The following is a 12,215-nucleotide window of genomic DNA, read 5'->3' as shown; positions in this document are numbered from 1 at the left end:
CAGAGCCGGTGGGTGGCTTTCCCAGACTGGCAGCTTGTTCCCTGTGGGTAATTCGGTGCCCCCAGGAGGAGGCGCGAGGCAGGCGGGGAGGGCAGGCCTCTGCTCAGCGTCTCCTCCTCCACCCCTCCCCCGCCCCTTCCCCCCAACACCTCCCTGTCTCCTTAGCCCTTACTTAGTCTCCCCTGACCCTTGACACTTCACACATCTAATGTCTCCCCTTCTGGTTTTGGTGTTGGAACCTATGAGTAGTTCCCAGGCAAAGTCCCGTCTGCACTGTGGCAGTCTGTTCCGTCTTCCTGTTCCCAGACTTCAAGCCCCATCCGCATGTTGCTGAACATGGACGCGCGCCATGTAGGAGAGTGTCTCATTGTAGCTCGGACAGTGCGGTGGCAGCCGCTGCCAGCGCGGCCTCCAGCACGGGGCTCAGGGACAGTGCTCGCAACAGCGGCGAGCCCCGGGAAGCACGGGGTGTGAGCCAGGCCAGGTCCTGCCTCTGGGACCTTAGAAAAGGGGAAGGGCTGGCTCCAGCTCTCTGGGAAGCTTTGTTCGTGGCCAGAGACAGGCTGTGAACACATCAGAGGGGGTGTAGTCATGCTCTCTAGTGGGTGGCCCACTGCCGGGGCCACCGGGAGGGGCCGGGAGTTCTGCCCTGGGAGGCTTCTCCAAGGGTAGCGTGGGTCCTGTCCGGTGGCGGGGAGATGGTGGGTCCGGGGAGGCATCTCTGCCAGCTGACCAGTGAAGCAGGGGCACGATGAGAGCTTCCCAGTATGAAGCACTGGGACTCCCACCCTCCTCCCCACACCTCCTCTCGGTGCTCCTAGGCCATGACTGGGGGGTCTAGGGCAAGTTAGTTAACCTCTCTGAGCCTCAGTTTCCTTGCCCGTAAAGTGAGGAGAATGGAGTTGTCGCGATGACTCAAAGTACAGAGGCTGGTACATAGTAGATGCTAGATCAATGGTAGATGTTATTATTACTAATATTGTTGATAAAACCTTAAAAACAATAACCCACCACTATTCATCAAGAGTGCAAAGCCCGTGCCTGGCAGTTGGGAGAAGGTGGCAGAGCAACAGCATTCAGAAGCTCGATCGCAGACAGTGCCGGAGCCCAACCTGGAAGGCGGCCGGCCGACCCGCTTTCGCAGGGCAATGATGCACCTGCTCCGGACTTCAGTGTTCCCATCTGAGCCGTGGGGGAGGCTGGCCCAGAGCTGCCTCCGAGGACCCTTCTGTTCTGGCTTTCAGTGGTTTCGCGTCCACTGGGAGGGACATCCGGCCATGGTTGGGTCCCTAGTCTGAGCAAGCTTGCAGCGTGGTATAGAACTCAGTAAAAAGGCATTGCTGTGCCCCTTTTATCCTAAAATTCCTAAGATAATCAAGAGGCGTTGGCGCCTTATGCCCGCCACAGCCAGCAGAGATGGCTGGGCCCTGTCCCCAGGGCTGCCGTGGGCAGGTACACAGCTGTGCGGGGCTCGAGCGCCTGCTGGGTGAGCTGAGTGGGGGGTGAAATCCGGCTGGTGTTCCGCTGGTCATGTCGTGCCTTTTTGAGCAGGGCTGCAGCCTCCTGGAGAAGGAGCACTCCTCTGCTCCCTGGCCAAACCCTGCCCCAGGGCACGGGGAGTGCTTGGAAGCAGCCCCCTGCTACGACCCCTGACCATGGCTGCCGGGACCCCCCTGTTCCTTTCCCATCGGCCCCCAGCCAGAGGTGCACTGGGCAAAGGCTTGCTGTGCCAACTGGGCACAGGAGGTCCTGCCGCGCGCCCCAGCCCGGGGGCCGTGGTTGGTGTGGAGACGGGAAGCGGGAGGCACCTGGGGCTGGAGGGGGTGTGGGCCTTTACACAGACAGGCTCAGCAGGCCGGCAAGCCGACAGTGAGGGGCTCCAGTGCCAGCCAGTGAACCCGGGGCCAGGGTGCCCACCCCGGACTGTCAGTAACAGCTGGGGAGAGGGAAAGGGCACTGATTCCAGCACATGTTCGAATCGGTGTTCTCTCCTGGCTCCCGGAACCCTAACTGGCCCCCCGGCCCTGACTCCCACTCCCACAGGCCCTCCAGACCTCCTCTCCTGGGGACACCACTCCAGCCTCTGCCCAAGGCGCTGCAGGGCCGGGGCGGCCCCGGTTACTGACCCTCCCCCGGCAGGTAGAGGGAGCCCGTGTCGGAGAGCCGAGGTCTCTGGTCTGAGGGCACGTGGTGGGTGCAGCGGCAGCCCCGCCCTGGCCAGTCCTGTCCAGGTTTGGACTTTGCCCAGAGCTCGCCCCGGTCCGTGCTGCAGTCCTCGTGTGGTTGGCAGGGGGCCGGTCACCTCTCACTTCTCCCCGCAGCCTCCGCCGCGGGCTGGCACCAGCAATGGCCCAAACCCGAGTCTGGCAGCACCCCCATCCCATGGGTCAGGGAGCTGCACTGAAGCATCTTCGCCAAGCAGGGGGTTCGCTGAGGGGGCCCAGGAGCACGGGGTCCCCGGACTCCAGAGGAATTGCCTCACCTGGGCACGGAGGAAGTTGTTTTTATCTGTGACAGGAAGTCAGGCCATTGGCTAGGCCCTGGTGGTAGCAGCAACAGTCCTTTTTCCATCTCAGCCACGAACTGTCCAGGTGTGTTTCCCATGGCAACTGTGGTATTGCTGGGTTGCCGTGGGTCCTGCCAAGGAAAAGGAAACTTGACCTTCCAAATGGGGCAGGAGCTGAGGGGGGAGGGCACCTGGTGACGAGGGCCTGGCCCTGCCTGTGACCTGTCCGCAGGCCCTCTCCCCTGCCCCAGGCTGCGCACCGCGCCCCGGCCCACGTCCTGCTGGCCTGCTGGCCTCGGGGGTCCTTCCTCCTGGCATTTCCTGGCAGGGCCCCAGCTTGCTCACCTCGTACCCCTTTTAGGAGGGGGATCCGAATCCACTAGGCTCGGCCTTCCGCCTCATTCTGGGTGCTGGTTTCAGGGAGAGTCAGCTCGGCAATGTCCCACGAGGCTGTGGCGTAGCCATTCCGAGGGCCCGTCTAATCCCCACGCCACCACCCAGCCAGGTGGGATGGCCTCTTCTCTCCAGAGGTGAACCCTCTGAGGGGTCCGAGTCCGCCTCTCCTGCCACCATGTGGTCCTCCTGCCACCCTCTGGGGACACTTTCCTCCTGGGGCAGGTCTCATCCGTCCAATGCTCACTGCATACATGGGCATGGTGAGGCCCTCGCACTGTGCAAGGTCTTCCCTCGGATGAGAGCAGGAACGCCTCTCCCACCCCCACTGCTCAGAAGAGAATGAGTGAGTCAGTTGTTTGACCCCCTGGCCCTCAGGAAGGTGGCCCGGGTAGTCCTGTGGCCAGAGCTCCAGCCCCTTCCCTGTCACCTTCCAGCTGCAAGGCTGCCTCTCAGTTTCTGCATCCACTTCCCCTCTAATTTCAAGAGACGATGGAAATAATAACTGTTTGTCAGTGAAGGATTACACGATGAAAAGGCTCTAGCTAAAGAGGAGTAGCTCTGACCCAGCCTTTCAAAGGAGGGTTGTCACTGGAAGTATATCGACAGCAGCCTGTTGTCAACCGAAGTGTGTCTGAACAGTGATCTCGTGGGTGAACAAAGTCGTCTGCGAACAGGGGAGCCTGGGTTCCTGCTTCTCCAGGAAGCGTTCCCTTTACAGTCCGCGTTGCCCTCGGCACGGTGGCACCTCGGTCCTCGTTTCCGCTTAGTGATCTGCCCCTCTTCGAAGCTGAGGGTCAGGCTCAGGTGAACAAACGTTCAGCCTTCGTTTTAGCAAAGGCGAGTCAGACCCTGATGACGCCACTTGTCACCACCCGTTCTCTGCTCAGAGTGAACTTGACGCAGAAAGGTTTTCGTCTGTCAGGTTGGCTGGCCTCAGTCACTGGGAATTTGTGGTGATTAAAACCCGGCATGTCTGAAGTTGAGCTTTGCACCATCCATGAAAAAGGTGTCTATGAGGGGAATTAATAGTGTCAGGAAGATTGCAGAGGGGACTTCGGCCTAGATTAGAGTAATAACTGGTTAAAGGCCCATTATGCATTAATTATAACAGCAGATGCTGCCAATTACAAGTAAGAGTTGACTTTTAATTATAACGGGTTGAATCATGATACAGCACCAGCTGAGTGTTTACTGTTTTGCAGACAAACTTGAACAAGATTCATTTTCTTTTTTCATTCTTAAAACAAATGTTTGAAAGACCCTAGTAAAAGGATGAAAAGACAAATTACAGATCAGGAAAAAATATTTGCAAATTAAACAACTGACAAAGGCCTTATATCTAGAATAAGAACTCTCAAAACTCAACATTAAAGAGAAGTAACCCAGTTAAAAATGGGGAAAGGATATGAATAAACATCTTTCCAAAGAACATACACAAATGACCAGTTAGCACATGCAAAGACGTTCAGCATCACTAATCCCTAGAGAAATGCAAATCAAAACCACAGTGAGATATCACCTCACACCCACTAGGATGGCTGTAATCAGACAATAACAAGTGTTGGCAAGGGCATGGAGAAATGGGAACCCTCCTACATTGCTAGTGGGAACAAAATGGAGTAGTCACTTTGAAAAACAGTTTAGCAGTTTCTTAAACATGGAGTTACCAGGTGACCTAGCAGTTCCACTTCTAGGTTTATATGCCCAGAGAAAACGAAAACATGTCCACCCCAAAACTTGTATACAGATTTTACCAGCATTACTTGTAGTAGTCAAAAACTGGACACAACCCAAATATCCATCAATGATGAACAGATACACGAAAGGCGGTCTGTTCATACAATAGACTATTATTTCCTCAGAAAAAATAATGCAGAACAATGTTGCAAGAAAGAAGAGCGAAGTAAGGAATCCTGCTGCAACATGACAGACACTGAAAATATACATATTATGCTGAGCAAAAGAAGCCAGACACGGAGGACCACATGTTGTGATTCCATTTATGTGAAATGTCCAGAATAGGACAGTCCGTGGGGACAGAAGATAAATTAGTGGTTGCCAGAACCCACGGGGAGGAAGGAATGGAAAGTGACTGCTAATAGGTCCAGGGTTTCTCTTTGGGGATGATGAAAATGTTCTGAAATTGATGGTGGCGATGGTTGCCCAGCTCTGTGTATATAGTAGGACCGTTTATTGTGCACTTTAAATTGATGAGTTGCATGGCACGTGAACATCTTAATAAAGGGATTAAAAAAAACCCTCAACATTAAAAAAAACCATCCAATTAGAAAGTTGGTGAAAGACATAATTAGACATTTCACCAAAGAGGATAGATGTACAGATAGCAAATAACCACAGGAAAAGTTTTTCAATGTATTTTCAAAATCCAAGTTAGAGAAATGCAAATCAAAACCATAATGAGGCCTGGGCAGTGATGGCGCAGTGGAGAGAGCGGCACCCTGGATCACCAAGGTCGCTGGCTCAATCCCAGGGTCACTGGTTTGATTTCTGGTCAAGGCACACATGAGAAGCAATCAATGCATGCACCACTAGAGTGGAGCAACAAATTGATGCTTCTCTCTCTCTCTCTCTCTCTCTCTGCCCCCCTCCCACAAAACATGAGATGTCACTCTGGAGTGGAATCAACTTGGCCAACAGGGGGAGACACTGGACCATTGTTGGGACTGCAAACTGGTGCCGCCACTCTGGAAAGTAGTTTGGCCATTCCCCTGATGGACTTCCCGTATGACCCAGCAACGGCCCTGGGCGTAGATCTCAGAGAAAGGAAGGCTTGTTTTCATGCAGAAAACTGCACACAAATGTTCATAGTTGCTTTGTGCGTAATAACTCAAAACTGGAAACTCCCCAGGTGCCCTTCCATGGGTGAACAGTCAAGCAAACAGTGCTACATCCAAACCACAGACGGCTACTCAGCACCACGAGGGCACAGGCGACTGATTCAGTCAGCACCCTGGATGACCCCCGAGGAAATTATGCTGAGTGAAAAAAAGCCAGTCTCAAAGGCTGTATACTGTGTGATTCCACTAAGACGTTTGTGAGATAACATAACCATAGAGATGGGGAGCAGATTAGCAGTCGCCAGGGGTGAAGGGGTGAAGGGGTGGGGGAGGTGTCTGTGGCCGTCAGCGGGCAGCACCAGGAGCCTTGCGGTGATGGCGCAGTGACTATCTTGATCGTGGTGCAGATTACAGGCAGCGACACACGGGGCACAATTCGTAGTACTGTACAAACATGCGCGTGTGCCCACAGAAAACCAGGTGAAGGGTGCCCAGGACCTCCCTGTACATCTCTGCAATTTCATGTGAATTTATAAGCATTTCAAAATAAAACATCTTGTAGACAGACTAATAAACGTTTGAGAGCTGGTGCTGGGGTAACCATGCGGAACAAAGATACCCACACAGTCCCAGCCCTCGGGGGTGCCTTTGTACTGTTGAGCAGTAAGGTGGAATTTCTTTTCTTTTCTTTTTTTTTTAAACACTGAATAGCTTTCAGTTCTGTGTGGCTATTTCATTGTGACATTGGGGCTGTAAATGCCAGAAGCCGTCCGGCATGTGTGGGCCTGGCATCCCTAGCCCCCCTCACTCAGCCTCGATGCGGGCGAGTCATAAGGTTAAAGGTTTCTTTCCTCTAAGTGGAGGCAGAGCCCTGTTGTTGTCACCTGTCGTCACCTCGTGACATGCCGGAGGCGGCTGGCTGGTTCCCGTTCTCTCTCCTCACCCTTTGAAAGAGAAATGGTTAGACAGGGGCTGGCGTGTTCCCACCAAGGTTTCCGCTGAGGGACCTGGAGACGCCTCACAGTGGAGGGGCTGCTGCTCCCGACTTTCACAGGTAACCTGCCCGCACTGGCAGCTTTGTTGGGAGGAGCCCGCTGGCCGGGTCCCTGCCATGAGCTGCTGCCAAGGGCGGAGTGGGCGCTGGATGTTCCCGAGGCTCTTTCTGAACTGGCTTGGAGGCGGGGGTTCGGGGAGCGGTAAGGGGCGGCACGGGTGCGTGGCGTGGGAGCTTGTCACCTGTGCCCGGCAAGGCTGTGCGCAGGTTCTAAAGCAGCATGAGCTGAGAGGGCACTGGAAGCCAGTTGGCTTTAGAGAAGGGAAAATGTACAGAATCTTTACAGCTTCTCTGCTTACAGAATGTATCGATGCTCATTATAAAAACCCCGGAAAAACTTAACACAGGCGGTGCAACTGTCTACTCTGTGTGCACTTTTCATTTTTAAATAATGGCTTTATTGAGATGTAGTCATATAATGCATCCCGAATTATATACATGCACCCGTCTGAAGTGTGTGATCCTGGCTGTGCTGGATGCTGAGGGAGGCCCACCCTGGGGCCCAGCCCTGGCCCTGGCCTGCAGGAGCTCCCGCGCGGGGTGGGCGGTGGGTGGGGGTCTTGGTGTGGAGGGAAGCAGTTCCCACCATCAGGACAGGGGAGATGCAGGCAGCTGGCTGGGGCAGAGGCAGAAGAGGTCTGAAGAAACAAACATGAGCCGTGATCCTTGCCTGTGATTTCAAAATCCATGGTTTTTAACATTAAAAAGGTGATTGCCCACTCCGTCTAGCACGGTGCTCACTGCACGCCCTCTATTACATAAGCGAATGAACGAGCCCTGGTCCCTGCCCTTGTGGAGCGGACAGCCAACAGTGACAGAGAAACTACGTCTAGAAGAAAGGCGGGCTTTGTCGAAAGTGCCAGAGGGCACAGAAGAGGAGGTGACTGACTTCAGCTTGAAGGTTTCGTCTGTGTTGTGCAGAGGTCAAAGCATGTCTTGATAGCAAAGGAAAGCTGCTGATTGTTGAACGCGAGCGCATCAGGTGTAGAGGCCAGGCTCTCTGCGGGCATCACCACTGACCGCCTCGAGGGATTCCTGCAGAAGGGCTTGACGGCCCCCCTCTGCGGGTGGAATGGTCTCCACCTCTCGGCTCCGGCTCCCTTGGCCAGTGCTAGGGGGCGGCGTTGTTCCAAAGCCCAGCCCTAGGTTGCGGTGGGCCGCCACACCGCTGTTATTTCACAAAGGGTGCCAATTCAGGGACTGTTTCTCAGACTTTGGTCATTGGAAGGCATCTCCAGGACACCTCCCTTACTATGATCTACTTAATATTTTTCTTTACACTCCCTTTTAATTTTTTTATATCTAACTTAGTGGGAAACCATGATCTCTGTGCCATACATAGATGATAAATATAAACTTTTTCTTTTAAATCCTGTTACCTGTTTAGAGCAGTGTCTAGTCTAGGGAAAGAAGGAAAAATATAAAAATAAAGCTATTGGAACAACACCTGTTTGTTCGTGTCTCCCCTGTAACCATCTGGCGGACCTCCAGTGCAGTGGAATGCTGCCCTGGTGACCGGGAGAGCTGGCCAGTGTGACCTGGCCACGTGCATGTTCGGGGGCGGGGGCGGGGGGCTCTTTCCCTTCGCAGGTGGAGGAAGTGAGGTGCAGGGAGGGGAAGGGACACAGCCAGAGTCACACTGTTGAGCCCAGGGTCGGAGCCAGGCCTGGGGCCGGGTCCTGGCTTCCCCTCCACCACACAGATGCTAGAAGACTCTGGAAATCGATGCACCCATGTTTCTCAGCCCCTCTGACCCCTCCGACAGTTCCCCGTGGGGGTCCCCAGTGCAGGGAGCACCCCTGTGGGGCGAGTGAAGTCCTGAGGTGAGAGTGCAGCGCCGTGGGGGCACCCATGTTTCTCAGCCCCTCTGACCCCTCCGAAAGTTCCCCGTGGGGGTCCCCAGTGCAGGGAGCACCCCTGTGGGGCGAGTGAAGTCCTGAGGTGAGAGTGCAGCGCCGTGGGGTGGATGGCGCCGAGATCACCGGTGAGTGACTCGCTCAGCTTCTCTGAACCCCTTGCTTCGAGGGCCCAACACAGGGCATGGCGTCGTGCACTCCCGGGTTGGGGCACCGAGGCCACATCCTGGCACCCTGCCCCTCTGAGGAGCCATACCCACCTGGGGATGGGATCTTAGGCAAATCCTTCTTCCTTGGTCAGAGCTGGAAAACATCAGGGTCAGCCTCACCCTTGGGTCACCGTTGCACACAGATCAAGTGAGGTTCTAATAGGTCCTCTTGGGTGGAAGTCCTGTGGCCCCAGCACACTGCCCCTGACCAATGAACCTCTCCGGAGGCCAAGACAGAACCAGGCAACTTTCTCCCTGCTGTCTCCTCGCTCCTCAGAATTGTCAAGTTGAGATGACCCTGACCAATTAAGTGTTCATTCTGTTCCTACACGCTAGAGCCTCCTGTGCTATTTCGCCCGACGTGATGTGTATTAGTTAAGACAACACCAGCTGCTGTGAAACACCACCCCAAATCTCAGTGGACTACACCCACAGAATAGCGATTTTCAGTTGGTGTGCCACAAGAATTTTTAAAACATGCACCACCTGCCTGACCAGGCAGTGGCACGGTGGATAGAGCATCGGACTAGGATGCGGAGGACCCAGGTTCGAGACCCCCAAGGTCCCCAGCTTGAGCGCGGGTTCATCTGGCTTGAGCAAAAAAAAAAAAAAAAAAACTCACCAGCTTGGACCCAAGGTCGCTGGCTCGAGCAAGGGGTTACTCGATCTGCTGAAGGCCCACGGTCAAGGCACATATGAGAAAGCAATCAATGAACAACTAAGGTGTCGCAATGAAAAACTGATGATTGATGCTTCTCATCTCTCTCCATTCCTGTCTGTCCCTGTCTATCCCTCTCTCTGACTCTCTCTCTGTCTCTGTAAAACAAACAAACAAACAAAAACATGCAATACCTGACTATTTATTTGGTCAGGGGCACTTGTCAAAGGACCTCTTTTCCCTTAGATTGTCAAATGAAAAAAATCACAACAGCCAACACAAGAATGGCTGTCATGTGAACGAATCAAAATTATATACCTGTTTTTTTTTTTCTTTTTTTTGTCGGATTGGCTAAAAATATTTTCTGGTGTGCTGTAGAATTCTAGGAATTAGTTTGTGTGCTGTGAGAAGTTCACTTCTCACTTCCCTGTGCTCCGTGAGGCAGCCGGGCTCTGCGGCAGTGAACTCAGTAGACACGGCCGCCCTCAGGCTCAGGGACCCTCCTTCCCTCCGACGGGGCCACTCATCCGAGCCTCTGTCCTCTCTCCCTCAGTATTGTACCTGGAAGGCTCGGTTCTTGTGTTTGAGGACATCTTCAGACTGATCGCGTTCTACTGTGTCAGTAGGTGAGTAGGACCTGGCCCCACAGGAGGGGGTCTGTTTCCACAGATGCCCGTGCAACGTTGGGTGGGGATGGGAAGTCCCAGGGAAGCCCCAGAGGGAAGGGTGCAACCCACAGGATGCAGAGAGAGGGGACAGTCCCCGGCTTTACCCTGGTAACCAGGGGTGGTGTTTCTTGGGCCTGCCGGTAAGGACCCCTTCCTCACTGCCCCCCCACCCCCCACTCACTGCCCATCGCCTTAGCCTCCTGTGTCCGGCTTCCGGGACAGCTTGGAGTCCTGTGTGGACCCGGCCCGCCCCGTGGAGGGGTGGTAGGAGGAACTTGCTGGAGGGCAGCAGGAAAGGCTGATACCTTCCATGCGAGAGAGCCTGTGCTTGCCGAGTGGGTGCTGGGTGGGGCGCGTGTCTGGTGACCAACCTCAGAGCTGCTCTATTTATTCAGAACTGGTTGCAGAGCAACAGGAATTTAAAAATACATTTTGGGGCCAGAAGTCAATCGCTTACGCGACAGTGCCTTGACAAGGACTAGCTAGAGACTGGCCAGGATGTCTTGGAGTCCAGGGCTCCAGGCCCACTTGTCCTCGCTGCCTCTGGGGAAAGCCACACTCACCCAGAACACCACTCCCACCCACTAGGGCCGTCCTAGGCCCCGATGGACAAGAAAGGTGGCGCTGGTAACAACAGTTGCCAACAGCTGCTGCCGATGGCGGGCTTTCCAGGTGTCCAGCACTAAGAATCCTTATAACCATTATCCTTTTAAATCTTGCCAACAACTACACAAGGTAAGTGCTCTTGTAATACGCATTTTATAGATGAGGAAAACCAAGACTGAGGGAAGTAACTTGCTCAAGGTCACACCACTGGTAAGTGGGAGAGCAGAGACTCAAAACAGAGAGAGTTCCAGGGTCCACTGCGCACACCCTGCAGTAACACTGGCGACCTCGCCTGTCCCTCCCGGGCCACAGGCACAGCGTCCGAGGCCCCTGCCCTTTGTAAACGAGGACATGTCTAGCTCTCCGGGAGACAGGCCTTTCCTGGTCTGAGGTCTCACCTTGGTAGAAGGTGCCAGGCGGCATGCTGGGCACATTCCAGGGGCTTTCACCCACTGAGGGAATGATGACATGACCGCAGAGCCCAGACCTCGAGCTGGTTCCTTACTCTCTCTCAGTCTCAAGTCCATGTTCTGTGACACGGGACTAACACCCCTTAGAGAGATGCTGGAGGAGGCAGGAGACCGCACGCTGCCCGACACCCAGCAGGGGCTCTTGTTCTGTTTCCACGGGTTGGGCCATTGGAGGGCGTGCGGGGTGACCGTTTCATGTGTTCAGAGGGGTCTGGGACCGTGGTCACCAGGCTCACCACTGCCATCCATGCCTCAGCCCTTCCTCCTGGGACTGCTGCTTCTCCACATTCCAGAAGAGCGGGTGCCTGTTCACCCACCCTCAAACACTCAGGGAGCCCCAGGGAGGTCCCAGGGCACGGAGCCCGGCATTCCTGTGTCTGGGGTGGGAGGAGTCAGCTCCATCGCCCCCTCTGTGGAGTGCGCTGCCTTGGACAGACGAGCCCCAGGCTGGGAGTTGGAGGCTCAGTGCTGAGCGAGGTGACCCTGGGCCAGTTGCTGACCTCCCCTGACCCTGCCTGTCAGGGAGTGGCAGACAAGATAGAACATCAAAGTGTGAGAGCTCTGTGGGTCTGGAGTTCTAGAACGCTGCCCGCAGGCTCCCGCAGGCGGCAGGGAGTGACCCGGAGACGCACATCCCAAGTGCCCCTGTGTAGTCTCCTGCGGGGCCTTGCTCAGAGGGCGGTGTGGTCCGTGCTGGACACTCGGGTGACAAATGCCAGTCCCGGCTCTGGGCCCTGTGTCCCCAGCAGCGTGCTGAGCTGCCAGCCTGCCTCCTTCAGAGCCTGCTACCCAGTGGGCACTGAGACCTGTGCCCGTTCATTGAGCACATTCCCCATGGTGGCGTGGGCCAGCCTTGACACCGTCACGCGGCGTGATGAGGACTTCGCCAGAGCAGGAGGCCCTGTCCTCGCCGAGCTCTTACTAGGGACACGTGCTGGGCGCCCCCAGCAGCCTCTGTCTCCCCACCCCGCCCCGCACAGGAAGACACAGGCTC

The 12,215-nt window shown here is 55.2% G+C and overlaps 1 protein-coding gene across 2 annotated transcripts in view; it reads left to right on the top strand.

Annotated features, from left to right (window-relative positions):
- The window catches only part of RIN3 (Ras and Rab interactor 3), a 124,336-nt gene that overhangs the window by 70,973 nt on the left and 41,148 nt on the right, over positions 1–12,215 (top strand). For both annotated transcript variants that reach the window (XM_066276011.1, XM_066276009.1), the window contains exon 4: positions 10,031–10,103. In XM_066276011.1, coding sequence (XP_066132108.1) covers positions 10,031–10,103 — 73 coding nt within the window. The remainder of the gene's footprint in view (positions 1–10,030; positions 10,104–12,215) is intronic.

The sequence above is a fragment of the Saccopteryx bilineata genome, chromosome 4, assembly GCF_036850765.1.
Source record: "Saccopteryx bilineata isolate mSacBil1 chromosome 4, mSacBil1_pri_phased_curated, whole genome shotgun sequence".
In the NCBI taxonomy this organism is placed as follows: Eukaryota; Metazoa; Chordata; class Mammalia; order Chiroptera; family Emballonuridae; genus Saccopteryx; species Saccopteryx bilineata.
Note: the sequence above shows the minus strand (reverse complement) of the source record. Positions and strands in the feature narration are given on the sequence as shown.